At 40.4% G+C, this 16,255-nt stretch overlaps 1 protein-coding gene across 3 annotated transcripts in view; it reads left to right on the top strand.

Moving 5' to 3' along the window:
* Positions 1-16,255, top strand: part of ubr4 (ubiquitin protein ligase E3 component n-recognin 4) — a 51,254-nt gene that overhangs the window by 9,653 nt on the left and 25,346 nt on the right. For all 3 annotated transcript variants that reach the window (XM_084721513.1, XM_084721511.1, XM_084721512.1), the window contains 30 exons: positions 2,229-2,416; positions 2,511-2,667; positions 2,820-2,905; positions 3,022-3,191; positions 3,691-3,970; positions 4,456-4,588; positions 4,860-4,939; positions 5,041-5,169; positions 5,390-5,572; positions 5,918-6,040; positions 6,143-6,372; positions 8,282-8,400; positions 8,496-8,593; positions 8,805-8,962; positions 9,081-9,287; positions 9,518-9,619; positions 9,703-9,803; positions 10,106-10,493; positions 10,732-10,795; positions 10,904-11,095; positions 11,930-12,000; positions 12,597-12,789; positions 13,401-13,634; positions 13,797-13,967; positions 14,065-14,247; positions 14,535-14,693; positions 14,941-15,093; positions 15,266-15,493; positions 15,598-15,755; positions 15,886-16,060. In XM_084721513.1, coding sequence (XP_084577639.1) covers positions 2,229-2,416; positions 2,511-2,667; positions 2,820-2,905; positions 3,022-3,191; positions 3,691-3,970; positions 4,456-4,588; positions 4,860-4,939; positions 5,041-5,169; positions 5,390-5,572; positions 5,918-6,040; positions 6,143-6,372; positions 8,282-8,400; positions 8,496-8,593; positions 8,805-8,962; positions 9,081-9,287; positions 9,518-9,619; positions 9,703-9,803; positions 10,106-10,493; positions 10,732-10,795; positions 10,904-11,095; positions 11,930-12,000; positions 12,597-12,789; positions 13,401-13,634; positions 13,797-13,967; positions 14,065-14,247; positions 14,535-14,693; positions 14,941-15,093; positions 15,266-15,493; positions 15,598-15,755; positions 15,886-16,060 — 4,913 coding nt within the window. The remainder of the gene's footprint in view (positions 1-2,228; positions 2,417-2,510; positions 2,668-2,819; positions 2,906-3,021; positions 3,192-3,690; positions 3,971-4,455; positions 4,589-4,859; positions 4,940-5,040; positions 5,170-5,389; positions 5,573-5,917; positions 6,041-6,142; positions 6,373-8,281; positions 8,401-8,495; positions 8,594-8,804; positions 8,963-9,080; positions 9,288-9,517; positions 9,620-9,702; positions 9,804-10,105; positions 10,494-10,731; positions 10,796-10,903; positions 11,096-11,929; positions 12,001-12,596; positions 12,790-13,400; positions 13,635-13,796; positions 13,968-14,064; positions 14,248-14,534; positions 14,694-14,940; positions 15,094-15,265; positions 15,494-15,597; positions 15,756-15,885; positions 16,061-16,255) is intronic.

Here is a 16,255-nt window from a genome sequence, read left to right on the forward strand (position 1 = left end):
TAAGTATTTCAAATTATGATGACAGTGATTTTGTGATCATGTCACCTAGCCCTCCCACAGATCTTGTTCATTTATTCTTCTGCGTTATTTATTACACATCTGAAAATGTCCTCAATACAAAAATAATGTAGGACCCATGTCAAAACAGTGGTATTATGCTTGAATACAATAAATTTGAGTTGTGCTTGTAAACTATCGGCTTAAACACACTATGCCACATCTTGCTGTCACTTAAAAAGTTATGATGTTTGTATGTTGCATGCAAATGTGAATATCAACTTAAAGTGATATTCTTTTTTAACACTTAAACGTCATACCTTGTTGTATTTGAATTAATCTGTAGATACTTCAGCTGGCTATGTCTGCAGTGAGATGATTTTCAAGTCTAATCACAATATATTTTATTGATTCATAGCTACTGGAACAAATAGCCTTGTTGGGCCACCACTCATAAGGATAGGTGTGAGTGTTCACTGTGTCGCTAGTTGGGTGGCAAGCAAAGGCAGTGACCTTGGTTGACTATCCCCTGGTTATAAGAACAATCTTTGAGAATGCTGCAGAAAAACCTAGACGGAGTTGATTGCAAGGAATGAACTTTCTGATTTTAACACAAGTGGTGCTTTGTGACATTGTGTTGGTTGTCCATGACAAATGTTTGATTATAAAGTATTTTTCTTGGTAGTGGTATTTTTCTGGCCTTTGGCCAGAGATTGATGATTGATTTAATAGTCTTAAAATCAGATCTGCTGATGTACAGTATGTTTTATATTCCAGTGAAGACGTGAGCAAAGCTAAAAATCTGATTTGGTTGAGTTGATGGGTTGTGAGGGTTAACTAAGAACATCTGTCCACAAGGTCTTAAAATGCCACCTCCAAAGGAATTTTTACTTATGTCCCATGGGAGGCTGAGGACATAAAGTCATAAGTGAGGCCATTATAAAACATTCTGTGGGGGAGGGCCAGCTGAATTGTGGCCAAAAAGTAGTGAAACCTATGGCCGCAAACCATGGAGCATGTATTTAGACAGGGAGGCAGTCAAGATACCCTTTGAGCCTGCAAGATGCTTTCTAAATGTGTTCTTAAACAAGAAAATTATATTTAAATGCCAGTGTTCATTTGATACTGTATGGGCTGTTTTTTTCCCAGATTTCTGTCATCATTACTAAACATAACTGAATATTAATTTGGCAGGATAATTTTCTTTTCATGGGTTCAGAACAATTGAAGTTACCATTAATTAAATGGAATCACATTAGAATGTTTTAATGTTTTAGTGCTTTTTTCATTAGATATTCATAATTTCTGCACTGCTTCAAAGATAAGAACTTGTATTTCTGCACCAAAATATTAATTAATCCAGTGCTTGAAAATATCAAGAGCTCACAAAATTGGAACTACCGTGTTTTAACTTTATTTAAAGTGGCTTTTTGTTGTAGCTGATGCATGTTGCTAATGCACAAATATGCATAAAAATCAGATGCCTGTGATATGTTTGTTCTAACACAGTGCTTTCTGCTATGGAATAATGCAGCAGTGAGCTTCCATTGAAAAGAAACAATATGTCTTAGTATCAAGTGCCAAAGTGACTTTAGTATTGTTTGTCTCATTGTTGCTATGAACTCATCAGTGCATGCAATTTAAATTCTTCTTTAACAGAATTTATAAGGAACCCAACTTAGATTGCTTCTGAATTTATTTTGGTAGAAAGTCTTGGATTCTGTTGGACCTACACAAATCTGAAAACATTTAGTGATCAGAATAATGGCAAGTTACCTCATGGAAAAATATTATGTTAACTATGAGAATCTGGAAAACTGTCAATCGGCTTCTCAGTTTTTCAGCAACTAGGTTGACACAGGGAAACACTACAGCATGAGCTCTGTTAATTTCAAATACATGCGTTAATGGCAGTGTCTCAGAGGAAAAGGCAAAATAATAAATAAATGTGCTCTCCCTTTTGTCACATCTTTTGACAAAAATATTCTCAGAAGGAAAATTCTGTAGTATTTTTCTTTAAGTGGATATTCACCAACAGGACGTCACTATATGTTCACTATTTACTGTAGTCTTTGGCGCTTGTCCACCACCTGCACAGTGTTATAGGTGTCATGCACTAGTGTGAAGCTTTGTACATTTTGCCTTTTGATGATGCCACTGCCACTCCACAAATATCTTGTCTCTTCTCATCACTCTAAGAAATTAATAAAACTATTTGTCTTCTCCTACAGATGATGACAGTGAACCCATCTTGGGACTTTGGTTTGAAGAGACGATTTCACCCACCAAAGACAAAGTCGCTCCGCCACCTCCTCCCCCACCCCCACCCCTGGAGACATCCCCCAGACTGAAGAGCCCCAGCAAGCAGAATCCAAGCGAAAATGGAAACATATTAGCTGGCCGCAAAGACCCAGAACTGGTAAGGACTAATTTTCATGTACCCAACAGGATAATGTTGCAGTGTTAAGTCCAGAGTAAAGAGCACATATATTTTTTGTTGTTTGTTCATACAGTTCCTCAGTTTAGCCTCCAGTATTCTGAACTTCATCACCACGTCAATGCTCAAGTCCAGGAACAACTTCATCCGCAACTACCTGAGCGTGTCTCTTACAGAGCAGCACATGGCTACGCTAGCCAGCATCATCAAAGATGTGGACAAGGATGTTAAAGGTATGCCAAGAAAAAAATATTGCTGATTACGCAAATAATGTCAAAATTTGCCCTAATTTCCTTTTGTTGACTTGGTAGCTAATGACAAGTGTAGCTCATAATTGTTGGCACAAATGCACACCACTAGGTATAATGCATTTGTTTCTCCCCAGGCTCCTCAGATGAAGTGTTTTCTTTAGCTTTGTATCACTTCAACCACACCCTGGTAACATCAGATCTTCCATCCCCGGCCCTGCAGGTATGAGAAATGCCACGATCTTGTTCACCAGCACCAAAGATCTCTAATGAGCATATTGTTTATGAAGTGTTAATTCAATGTCACGGACTTATTATTGTATCTTTTGTCATTCTCAGAGCACTCTTCTTCAGCAGTTAGGTGTTGCGCCCTTTTCAGAGGGACCCTGGCCTCTGTACATTCATCCTCAGTCATTATCAGTCCTCTCCAGACTTCTCCTCATATGGCAGCACAAAGCCAGTGTGCAAGGAGAACCAGATGTGCCTGAGTGTATGAAAGTCTGGGAAAGGTATGGCAATAATCACAGTTCTCGTGTGGCTCAAGTGTACAATGGATTTGTTTAAATATTTCCTTGGTCCTGTCACCATAACTCCTTAGGTATCAGTTAGTATTGTTGTTGTACAATGTTAAAGTCAAGCTGTTGTGCATTTTAACTGATAATGGCAAAGAACCAAACAATTGGAGTAACAATGCACACAAAAAATGCTCTGCTTCACTCTCCTACAGCATCTGTATACATTTGTATTAGGTACCAAGAGTGAAAAGGAATGGCCATTTCAACTTAATGAGTGCTTCAGTATTTACCAGTATTTGAGAACAGAGTTGACACACTGTTAACAGTTAAAGTTAAACCAGTAAATGTACTGTGGTTTGTGATAATGTATACAAAATGTGTTTGTTAAAATATAGACTAGCTTACATTTGGACACAATTTGTTTTACTTTGTTTTTTGTTTGTTTTTTTAACCATTTCTTCTTTCGACTACCTCTCCTTCCCTGCCCTCATAGATTTTTAGGAACATTGAAACAACACACTATCCAGAGTTCTGTCCACGGAGAAGACGACCTTAATGTGGAGCACCTCCAGCTCCTGCTGCTCCTTTTCCACAATCTGTCGGAGCGTGGCCGGCGGTCAGTCCTGACCCTGGTCACACAGGCCATCACAGAAGTAGCACAGAGCAGAGACTCCCAGCTGAAGGCAGTGCCCCTCAACCTGGCCCGCCTGTGTCTGGTTTTTGACTACCTGCTGCGCCACTACTCCAAGGCTCCCCTATACCTTTTTGAACAGGTTAATTGCTTATTTTCTCATTATGGTTGGCCTATTGTGTGGATAAATTGCATTGTTTAAGTGTGGCTCTATCTATTTGATTTGTATTTGTCATTTCTTTGATTCAATATTACAAATAAAATACTGTCACGTAAATGCAAAAAATTTTTATAATTCTCGAATGCAGAGCAACCTTGAGGCTACCATCCTGAATATTACATAAGGCTGATTTAAGTATAAAAATATCCTCAGTCACTTTCTTAGTGACTTTCTCTAAAGCAGCCACTGGCTTCATATCTTGATAATGGTGAGATTCACATATTTATATGGTACATTGTTGCTTTGAGTTATTTTGATTTGATTGCCCCTGCTACAGGGCTAACATGACAGCCAAACCAAGTGGTTGTACAAATCTTCTTCATTCCAGTGCAGTCTTTGAATAAATGTGACTGTGTCTGTCACTGTGATGACAGGGAATTTAGCTTCTACACCGGATCTTATTTCAGGTGCAGTATAACCTCCTTACCCCACCATCTACGGGACCAGGTTCAGTTCAGGAAGGTGGCAAACGCAGCAGTCTCCCACTTTACTATGGATTCAAAGAGGTGGAGGAGAACTGGGCCAAACACTGTTCAGCAGGTAAGACAAGTGAAAGAAATCAACTTTTTTAGCCACTGGCTGCAGCATGACAATAAATACAATACAACATCACCAGTTGCATGAACTGTTTTTGTTGACGTCAAAACAACAGGAGGTTAATAATCAAAATTCATAAATTTATGTTGAACCTTAGTAACTTTCACACAGTGTTCATATTGTCTGTGTTGTTATTTCTGACATTTGAAGAGGGTGTGGCTTTTGTGATACAAGATGAGAAAATAATATGCTGTTCTCATGCAACCTTTCTTAGATTCAAATGTGCAGCCCAAATTTTACTGCGTTCTGTCCCCGGAGGCATCTGAAGATGATATCAGCAGACTGGACAGCAAGGTGAGACTTTGACCTCAAATTAATAAGTATTATTTTGTCATCATCACCCCCACACCCCCACCTCACTGTATTCACATTTAATGTTTTTTTTTCCCCTGTAGGTCTTTCCTAAGTTGTTCAATGGAGCAGTTAAATACGATGAACTGTATGCCTGGCTCATCTCACTGCTGGTCGCAGGTTCTGAGTTTGACACAGCAAGAAGACAGGAGAACAAACCCATCACTCCTATGGTAAGATTGAACAAATTATAATGGATGCACCTCCATGACTAAGGCTGTAATTTGCTCCAAATAAAAGCCCTATGGTTGATTATGAAGCTTTTTAATGTAAAGCACCATCAGGAAGTGTTAAGTCATTATTAATTAAAACTTAACTGCTGCAGATGTCAACTATAACATAAAATGAATGGGGATTAGAAAAAAATGCATGTTTGTTTATCGCCCTGCTCAGGAGGCATGCTCTCTTCAGTACTACTTTCTGATACTGTGGAGAATCCTGGGTGTTTTGCCACCATCGAAAGCCTATATGGAGCAGCTCAAGACTGGATGCAGCGATCCCAGTGAGAGTGACATCCTGCACACTCTGCGGTGGTCCTCACGTCTCCGGGTGTCTACCTACGTGAACTGGATTAAGGTCTGTTGACACCTGAAATTCCCACTACATACTATGCATGATAGATGCCAAAACAAATAAATGATTTAAAAAATATTACACTTGATTTTGTTTCATGGTCAAGTCAAATGTAATAGGTTATACTGTTGGTGATTATTGTACTGATCAACACTCATAATCACAAATGCTGTGCATTTTACATTTTCAAACAAATAATTGGAACTGGATGCTGCAGATTTGCATTTTTGAAATGTTTGACTTCATGATGACTAATATTGTGTCCTTAGTCTTGTCAGGTAAAAAAATGCTTTTCTTGTTGTTTATTCTGATGTATGACTATGCCCATATGATCACTATCACTGACAGGAACACTTGGTGAAGCAAGGAATGAAAGCAGACCAAGCAGCCTCTCTGGTTGAGATGACGGCTGCTAAGTGCAGCACTGTGAAATATGATGTGGAGCTAGCAGAGGAGTACATTGCTAGACAGGTAACGATTTTAATGTCGTCATTGTTGAGCTTTGTATCCATTGTTGTCCAAACAGAATTCTGAGCACAACTATCACTTTCTGACGACTTGATTCTGTTGCAGATTTCCACCTTCTCCAGTGTAGACCCGAACGTCATCCTTCCACTTCATCAGTTACCCTCGCTGCAAGCCATCTATACACTGGATGCAGTCATCTCTAAAGTGCAGGTTTCACTGGATGAGCATTTGTCCAAGGTTGCCATTGAGGCAGACACCCACAAGTCATCTGAGATTACAAAGAACCTACTGCCTGCAACCCTGCAGCTCACTGATGTTTACACAGCCTTCACAAGGTGAGAAGAGGATCACTCTAACTTTTGCACTTTGCTTACACTGAACATCAGACAAGCTCATCTATTTGCATCATGTCAATCAAGTGTGAATATGAGAATGTGATGAAAATAGCGACAGGTTTGTTTATTTTTTTTATTTTTGACTGATGCAGATACATTTTTTGTATTTCTGACACAAAGGGATCGGCCACCCAAAAATGAAAATTCAGTCATTATTTCCTTTCCCCCATACCTGTTGAAAGTTGAGTTTGGTTTTGTAGTCCCCAAAACACTGCAGGAGTTTCACAAGAAAACAAAAAACAAACAATATAAAATGTGTCCATATTGCTTGTCTGGTGTTATCCAAATCTCCTAAAGCCCTGACATACTAAGTTGGCTTTAATGATGTCATTTACACCACGTTTTACTGTAGATCCTTAGCTTTGAGCCACTTTAACGTGCACATGCACACCATCTGCACTGGGTGTGTGTGGTGTGATGGTGTGTCAGGGCTCTAGGAGACTTGGACTACACCATTTTTTTTGTATTTTCCATTTGAAAACTGGTCACCATTCACTTAAATTGTTTGGGAAATTCTGCAGCACCGTTTTCCCATGAAACTCCAACAGTGTTTTGCGGACTAAAAACTAAACTCAACCTTCATTCAGCATGAGGGTGAGCAGATAATAACTGAATTTTCATTTTTGGTTGAACTATCCCTTTAGGGGTTTTGAACACAGTCAGTCATCAAAAACATTCTCAACAGAAATTATTAGGGGTATAACGATTCACTCAAGCGCCCGATGCATCGGACTTAAATGTGTTAGATACGAGTGCATCGGTTTGGACGGCCCTGCATCGGTAAAACGCTGAATCGGAAACAAATCGATGCAGAACTAGCGTGTCGATACATCTCATTGGGATGCGCATATGTTTAATTTTGGCATCAGGGAGCTGCCACTGTTAACTTTCCTCCGTCTTCTCTCTCCCGCTGTCTCTGTCTGCATTGCTCTCGCTGGACGCCCGCTGCCGTGCTCACAAAACATGCGCTCCCTCCTCCCTCTCCTGTGTCTTCTCTTCATTTGCTCATAACAGACGGCGCTGAAAACAGCGACAGAAGTGACATTGTACCGCGTCACACCACCAAACTTTCATAACACTTAAGTGTAGACTAAGTTTGGGTTTCATAAGAAAGATGAGAAACGCTGCTGCAGATCATTTATGCAAAACGTGTTGGACAGCAGAGAACAGAGACACGAGTCTGACCCACAGAGACGTCATGTCACTGTGAGAGCATCACTGTTCCTCCACACTAATCAGTCTTCATATGAAACAGAGCAGCACATCATCTTACTGCAGAAATACTGATATTTTAAACACTTTTAAATTTTCTCATTTATCTCATCTCATTTACACATGAGACTCATAATAAGATATAAACATCACTGTAATGTCTCCTTCTTTCTGTCTCTACTGTTACTATATTTTGTAAAACTATCAGGATTTTTTGGCAACTAACAGCACTCTACAAATGTAGCATTAGTTGAATCAAAATGTAAATTGTATCGTATCGTGACCAAGCTGAATCGTATCGAACTGAATCATTGGCCACTTAAAGATTTATAAAATATATCGTATCGTTGAACATGTATCGAGATACGTATCGAATCGTCTCAGTCAGTGAGATACACACCCCTAGAAATTATAGAGGACAGGATAAAAAAAACACCACCTGCTTTCATGCTGCCATTTTGCAAAGACTGCTGCAGACTAATAGATGCAGTAAGCCAACAAGTGAAGAACATCCTGTTACTGTTTCCCTTTGAACATGTTTCAAACCTAAGACCTGTGTTGAAAAACAAAAGTTGAGCTGTAAATAAATCATTTGTTTATAGTAATATAACTATTAAACCATACTTGTCTTTACCAGGTCTTACCTGCTGATGAACATCCCAGAGGAAGGGGAGAACAAGCTTACAGATGCCAAGCTCCAGGGTTATGCTGCAGTTCTCTCCATTGGCTCCACCCGCTGCAAGGCCAACATGCTGGGTATGTGAAAGGATTACTCAAGAACAAAATTCTTTAACTCTATATTGACTTTCCCAATTTTTCTGTACACTCAATGTTTAACCTAAACTCCACAGGTCATAGTATTATGCAGAATTTACCATCAGCTGTACAGACAATATGTGAAACTTGGAACAGCATCCACACCAATGAATTCCCCAACATTGGCTCATGGGTATGTGAATAACTTTTTTTTTTGGCATCTTTATTTTAACAATGAGCTGGCACTAAGCCATTAACTATGGCAGCCTTGAATGATGATGTGAAGTCAGTCTTGATGTTTTTTTCCTATCCATATCGCCCAGTTCTGCTCAGCGTGTAAATAAAAAATAAATTGTTGTGCAAGCAATTATGAGACTAATAGTCTTGTGTTTTTTGTTTCTCAGCGAAACGCATTTGCCAATGATACCATTCCATCAGAGAGCTACATCAGTGCCATCCAAGCAGCTCACCTGGGCACATTGAGTTGTCAGTCCTTGCCTCTGGCCTCTTCTCTAAAACACATCCTACTCTCTTTGGTTCGCCTCACTGGCGACCTCATTGTGTAAGTGTCTGTCCAGTGCTATTTAAAATCATTAAAGATGTAATTAATAGTGTATTAGCTCAGGTTCATGAGAAATCTGTAATTTTTAGTTAATATTGCTGCATGTTTGTCTCTTCAGCACAGAGGAGCTGAATCCTTCACAGGTTGTGCGCACTCTGTTGCCTCTCCTCCTGGAGAGCAGCACAGAGAGCGTGGCAGAGATCAGCAGCACCTCACTGGAGCGTATCCTCGGACCATCAGAGTCAGATGCCTTCCTTGCCCGCATCTATGAGCGTTTGGTGACTGGGTGTTACAACATCATTGCCAATCATTCAGACCCCAACAGGTATGCCATGTTTGACATAATTATTAGTTAAACATGCATTAAACATTATATTGGTATTTAAACATGGAATCAAAATGTCAAACAGCTGTTTGTAGTGCTGATGAATAAAGCCCCACTGAGCAGCTTATAGCCTAGTGTAGCATATTGGGGGTTTTTGTTTATTAGCCTGCAAGTTTATTGTTTGGATGAGTCTCGCTGCTTTTATCAACCTTTGCTCTCTTATTTTTTAGTGGTTTGGATGAGTCTGTCCTTGAGGAATGCCTTCAGTACCTTGAAAAGCAGCTTGAGAGCAGTCAAGTCCGCAAGGCCATGGAAGAGTTCTTTTCATTCAGGTATTTGCTCGACTGATAACACAGGCTGCATTATTACACATTCGTACATCTACCTCCCTAATGCTATGCTCTCGTTTTTCCAGTGGTGAGCTTGTCCAGATTATGATGGCGACAGCCAATGAAAATCTGTCGGCAAAGTTCTGCAACAGGGTGCTGAAATTCTTCACTAAGCTTTTCCAGCTCAGTAAGTCTACCATTATAATTTCAATTTAAAAAATTGTCTAATCGCTGAAGTATGCTTCAAATGGACTAGTTTATATAAATTGACATCTGACCACATGTAAAAGTGGCCTACTTTTACATGTCTATTTTGGAAAGTAAGACACATCCACCCTGTATTCTGACATTGGAAAGGTGTAGGAGTGTGCGCAACAGGCATGTTTGAAGCATTCTAACACCTAAGCTAAAAAAAAAAAAAGCTAACAGTTACAGGTACATCAGATTTTTCACTAAACCTAAATCTCATGGTAATGTTGTTGTTCCCAGCGGAGAAGAGTCCAAACCCCAGCCTGTTGTGCTTATGTGGCTCCTTGGCCCAGCTGGCCTGTGTTGAGCCCACTCGTCTGCAGTCCTGGCTGACGCGCATGACAGCCACCCCACCAAAAGATTCTGAGCAGCTGGAAGTAGTGCAGGAAAACCGACAGCTCCTGCAGTTGCTCACCACTCACATTGTTCGTGACAACAGCCAGGTGGGCGAAGGAGTGTGCACCGTCCTCCTCAGCACGCTGATTCCCATGGCAACAGACATGTTGGCTAATGGTGATGGAACAGGCTTCCCTGAGCTCATGGTCATCATGGCCACACTGGCCAGCGCTGGCCAGGGGGCTGGCCACCTGCAGCTACACAGGGCAGCCATCGACTGGCTGACCAGATGGTAAGAAATCAGTTTCACAGACTTACTGTTCTGTAATTTAATTTACATTATAAGGAACTTGATATTTATTTTGGTATGACTGCAAGGGCTAAAGTCACAAGAAAATTGCTTGTTTTCAGATTAATTACTTTGGATTGAAAAAGTACTTAACTCATTAGCCATTATCATAAGCAGCAGTACAATCTTAAATTTTTGAATATTAATTTTAAAAAATGATTCTTAATTTTTTTTTCTGCAGCAAAAAGTATTTAACACAGAAGAATGTCGTGGAAAAAGTGAGCACAAACTTGTCCCAAGGAAAGGTACATTTTCATATTTACCATTTGGCATTTCCAAATGGAGATATTAGCATTTTTAACCATTAAAAGTTGATGTCAAGTAATTGATGAGCACCTGTCTGTTGATTTCAGCATGCCAGCATGCTGGAATGCTCGTGCCACATCATCTCCTATCTGGCTGATGTGATGAATGCCTTGAGGCAAAGCAGTGGTCAAGGCACCTCAGCACTGCTGATGGAGGGAGAAGAGAAGGCCATGGAAGTGGACTCAGACTGGGTGGAGGAGCTTGCAGTAGAGGAGGATGATTCCCAGGCAGAAGACTCTGTGAGATCTCTTCTCTTTGTCTGTCCTCCTTAAACAGGGCCATGTTTTGTAAATGAACAGACTTAACAGAAAATGCTGTAAGGTGTTGTGAAAACTACTGCAGAAAACAGTATCTATGCCATGTTGTTCAAGTTGATATGTAGTAAAATGTAATCTCATGTTTTTAACTAAATACAAAAGCCAAATTGTTATACAAGAAAACTTTCTGACTGATCCCAGGCAATAGAAAAACAACAAAACATTACTTAAGTTATGGTGCAGACCAGAAGCTTTCAGTAGTTGTTTTCCTCCTGCCCACTGATGTGCAAGGAAAATCCCTCTGTTTAAAGAATATAGTAGGCCTTGGCTCCCAGCCTACCTCCTGGCACTGCCCAGTACAGCAAAAATAGCAAAGATAACATAATGGGTGTTACCTTTATATATAACTTCCAGAGGGGATGTGGGACATATTCTTTATCCAGATGCCAGGAATTAAACTTGTGTTCCCTCTGCTGCTTTTTTAAAAAAGCTGAGCCTTGAAATGCAATGAAACACATGACAGCAACAGCATGGCTTCCTTCTTGTTAATATGTTGCTTGTGCTCCTATTACGTCAGTTAGACAGCCTTAGAGACCCAGTCAGCTTAGTTCATAATATACATAGACAAAGGCACAATGTGATGTGCAAGAAATTGAAAATATGATGCTATAGTCTGTACCACTTGATTTTCACCAAAACATATGGATATAAGTTATGAAATTGATAGCTTTTTATGTTTGTTGTAGTCAGTTTTTGCTCCATCAGTTGCTAAAGGGAACAGTCCATCCTTACATATGTTTGTCATTGTTTTGACAGGATGAAGACTCCCTTTGCAACAAACTGTGCACCTTCACCATTACACAGAAGGAGTTCATGAACCAGCACTGGTAAAGAAACATTAATTGTTCCCTGTGATTTCAGTTTTATCATTTCATGACCAAATATTGTTTCTTTAATCATGATCAAGTTAAGGGACTTTTAGGAGGTCATAGTTCAAGTGGCACAAGCTATTAGGCTATTACACCTGATAATTGACTTGTCACATAGTAAAAAGGAAAATCATACATACAGTAGACTTGCATGAAACAGAAAGGTTTGGTTGCATTTGTTTAAGTCCTCTGAAACATGATGTATTCAGACTGGTGACATTGTGAAGAAACCTGCATAAAAAGCCTACACAACATTATGTTCATTTGTAATATACTTCACAATATGAAGGTGAAAAGAAAAGCAACAATTAGTCATTGTATTAGTAACATGTTTTGAATTTCCAACACCTGAATATGCCTTAATGCGTCTCTTTGTAGAATCTAAACTAAACCTGGAAGCAGCATCTTTTTGCTATCTGAACTGTGGAATGTGGTTATATTTGTTACACAGCATATAATTGGCTTTTCATAGAAATATTCAGATGACATCCTATTATTATTATTTTTTTTGATGCAATGTACACAGTCCTGTCCTGGTCCTTTTCATTCTGCAGGTACCACTGTCACACCTGTAAGATGGTGGATGGGGTAGGTGTGTGCACAGTGTGCGCCAAGGTCTGTCACAAAGACCATGAGATCTCCTATGCCAAATATGGCTCTTTCTTCTGTGACTGCGGTGCCAAAGAGGATGGCAGCTGCCAGGTGAGACCGAATACCTCAGGTCATCATGGGAAGAGAACAACAGCGGTAACTTTGGCTTGCAAGTCATTCCCCCATTGACTTCCATCCAGTCATTTCATTTGGTCAGGGTTCTAGCTAGCCCACACATGTGGCCAGAAAATGAGAAAAGTCATGTTATGTTTGTCAACATTTTGTTTACTGAAAAGGCCAGCTTTCCTAGTTAATCTTACTTGAAGGATTTATGAATTTGCATGTGATGATGAACAAACCATCAACTACATTTAACCTTCAGTTTATTTCTGTTTAGTTCTGTGTCAGTGTTGTGATAACAATGGCTCATAATAGTTTTGTTCAAATGGATAACAGAGTGAAAGTATATGGTATTTGGCATGCAGCAGATTCCAATACAATAAATAATTGTTCCGGTGTTATCAAGAGTCTTGTGAAGCCATGATTTTTATTTGCCTTTGGAGGCAGTTTAGATAAAGTGCATCTCCATCCAACACAATCTCTGTTACTTTTCTTTTGACTAAGCTTATCTTAATTATAAACAAAGCAGGTTCTTTCATGTGAAAAGCTTGAATTTGATGAGCTTCCCCATTCAGTTATATAAATGCATGCAAGTGTCAACCGTGTTGCTGTTCTGACTGCTTTACTTTGTGCCATACCACCCACAGGCCCTGGTCAAACGCAGCCCCAGCAGCGGCATGGGTTCCACTCTGAAAGAGTCTTCTGCATTCCAGAGTGAATTGCGTATGCCTGACAGTGCTATCCGCCACCAGAATGCGTCACCCTCTGACAAGGGCAAGGTCACAATCTGTGATGGCAAACCTGGTGATGAAGACAGACCTAAGAAGAGCAGTGTGTGCAAGAGCATTGAGGGCTGCCAGGAAGAGTTACTAGCCCAAGTGGTGAGAGAAAATATGTTGAATTATGGATTAATCATCAAGTCTGTGTATCTGTCTGTCTGATTTAATGACTTAACATTATTGCACTTCTTAAAGATGTTTTAAGATTACATATACTGCACCCATTGTGTGGCTCCAACTTTTGGCTCTCTTTCTCCCCAACAGATGGGATCATCCACTGCAGCAGTCATACTGGAGATGCTTATGTTTCTCATGGAAGCCATCCAGACCAACTTCCAGCAGGCATCAGCAGTGGGAAGCAGCAGCCGGGCTCAGCAGGCCCTCAATGAATTGCATACTCAGGACAAGACTGTGGAGATGACAGACCAGTTAATGGTATGAAGACCTGTAACATTTGTTGCCGTTAGAAAAAATCCTGTATTCAATATTGTATTAGAAACTACCTTGTATTTAATAAATTCCATTTCCTCAGGTGCCCACACTTGGTTCTCAAGAAGGGGCTTTTGAGAATGTGAGGATGAACTACAGTGGTGACCAGGGACAAACTATACGCCAGCTCATCAGTGCACACGTCTTGCGCCGTGTTGCCATGTGTGTCCTGTCTTCACCTCACGGCCGCCGCCAGCACCTTGCAGTCAGTCATGAAAAGGGAAAGGTAAGCTTCTCAAACTAGTAAGCTAAATCACACAACAATAGGAGTAGAGCACCATTATCAAACAAAGCTGAACTATTGTTAGTGCTGCATGGTTGCAAAAACATTGTGTTGCTGTAAATATAGTGATCTCACTGGATAGAGTTTACCATAAATAATATCAGTGTATAACATACATTTTAGTATAAAGTTTATTTCTACACCCTTTAATGTGCATTTCTGTTTATCTTCATGTTATGTTTGATGTTTGTTAGTTGTAACACATTTTCTCTTTGTCTCCTGCTTTCCAGATTACAGTGTTGCAGTTGTCGACTCTCCTGAAACAGGCTGACTCAAGCAAGAGGAAGCTAACACTGACCCGTCTGGCCTCTGCTCCAGTCCCTTTCACTGTCCTCAGTCTCACAGGCAACCCTTGTAATGAAGATTACCTGGCTGTGTGCGGCCTCAAGGTCAGAAAACCAGCTTCTTCGTATAAACCTTTTAAAATGAAAACAGTTTAGACAACCATGTAGGTATTTTGCTTGAGAGAAAAGAACATGAACCTATCACCCAACTAAGCTACACTAGATAACAATAATGGTAGAATTCATAGCAGCTGTTCACATTATAGCTAAGTAGATTTAAATGCCCTTTTTACATGAATGGGTGCTATATAGGAAATAAGTATTTGATTGTCTTGTTTTGTCTTTTTCCCAGGACTGCCACGTACTAACTTTCAGCAGCACAGGCTCTGTGTCAGACCATCTGGTGTTGCACCCACAGCTGGCTACTGGCAACTTCATCATCAAAGCCATCTGGTTACCGGGCTCACAGACTGAACTTGCCATCATCACTGCTGACTTTGTCAAGGTATGCATTAAGAGAAGAGACATTTTGCAAGTTAGAATCTTGGTCTGTTATCGGTGATTTGATTAAATTTTTCTGTTGATCTTAGAAGAAAGTCACATGTGCTAAACACATAATTATGATTATGTTGCTTTTTACGTATTCATTCATATTTTATTTTTCCTTTGCTAAACAGATTTATGACTTGTCAGTGGATGCCCTGAGTCCCATGTACTATTTCCTGCTCCCAAGTTCCAAGATCCGCGATGCTACATTCCTTTTCAATGAGGAAGGGAAGAACGTTATCGCAATCATGTCTTCAGCAGGTTACATGTACACCCAGCTTATGGATGAATCCAGCAGTGCCCAACATGGCCCCTTCTATGTCACAAATGTGTTGGAGATAACCCATGAAGACTTGAAAGTAAGTGGGATGTATGCTTAAGCCGTGGAATCATACCCACAAGTGTTTTGAAGTTTAACTGTCAGGAAGCAATGCTGAGGTAAATTTTCTCTGTGTGACTCCAGGATAGCAACGGGCAGGTAGCCGGCGGTGGTGTGTCAGTCTATTACTCCCATGTGCTTCAGATGCTTTTCTTCAGCTACAGCCAGGGAAAGTCCTTCGCTGCCACAGTGAGCCGCAGCACCACCGACGTGCAGAGGCTCTTCCCTATCAACGTCAAAGGGTAACACCTCCTCTACACCATATACAGTGTCTGCACTTCCCCGCCACTGCGCTGGAAATGGGAAATGTAATGGCTGACTGGAAGAGCTAACTATGTCTCCATCTCTTTCCTGCCCTCCTGCTCTTTGTAGCTCTAATGGTGGCAGCAGTAAGATGTCACCTGCTCTGTGCCAGTGGTCTGAAGTTATGAACCACCCCGGCCTGGTGTGCTGTGTACAGCAGACAACAGGAATACCACTGGTCATCATGGTCAAGCCAGACACCTTCCTCATCCAAGAGATTAAAACGCTGCCAGCCAAAGCAAAAGTAAGGACCACTTCCTGTACTGACATGAAACTGTCACTTGTCGATTAGAGAATAGTGAACAACACTCAGAAACAGCAATGCATAAAATGGAAAAAGGAAGACCCCTGTTAATAGGAAAATTACTTTTTAAAAAAAGGCCATGTATGCACTACAAGCATGAAGATGAGATTCAGATTTGATGTACTGGATTCTTCA

Source organism: Lutjanus erythropterus, chromosome 6 (genome assembly GCF_056507025.1).
Source record: "Lutjanus erythropterus isolate fLutEry1 chromosome 6, fLutEry1.hap2, whole genome shotgun sequence".
NCBI lineage: Eukaryota > Metazoa > Chordata > Actinopteri > Lutjaniformes > Lutjanidae > Lutjanus > Lutjanus erythropterus.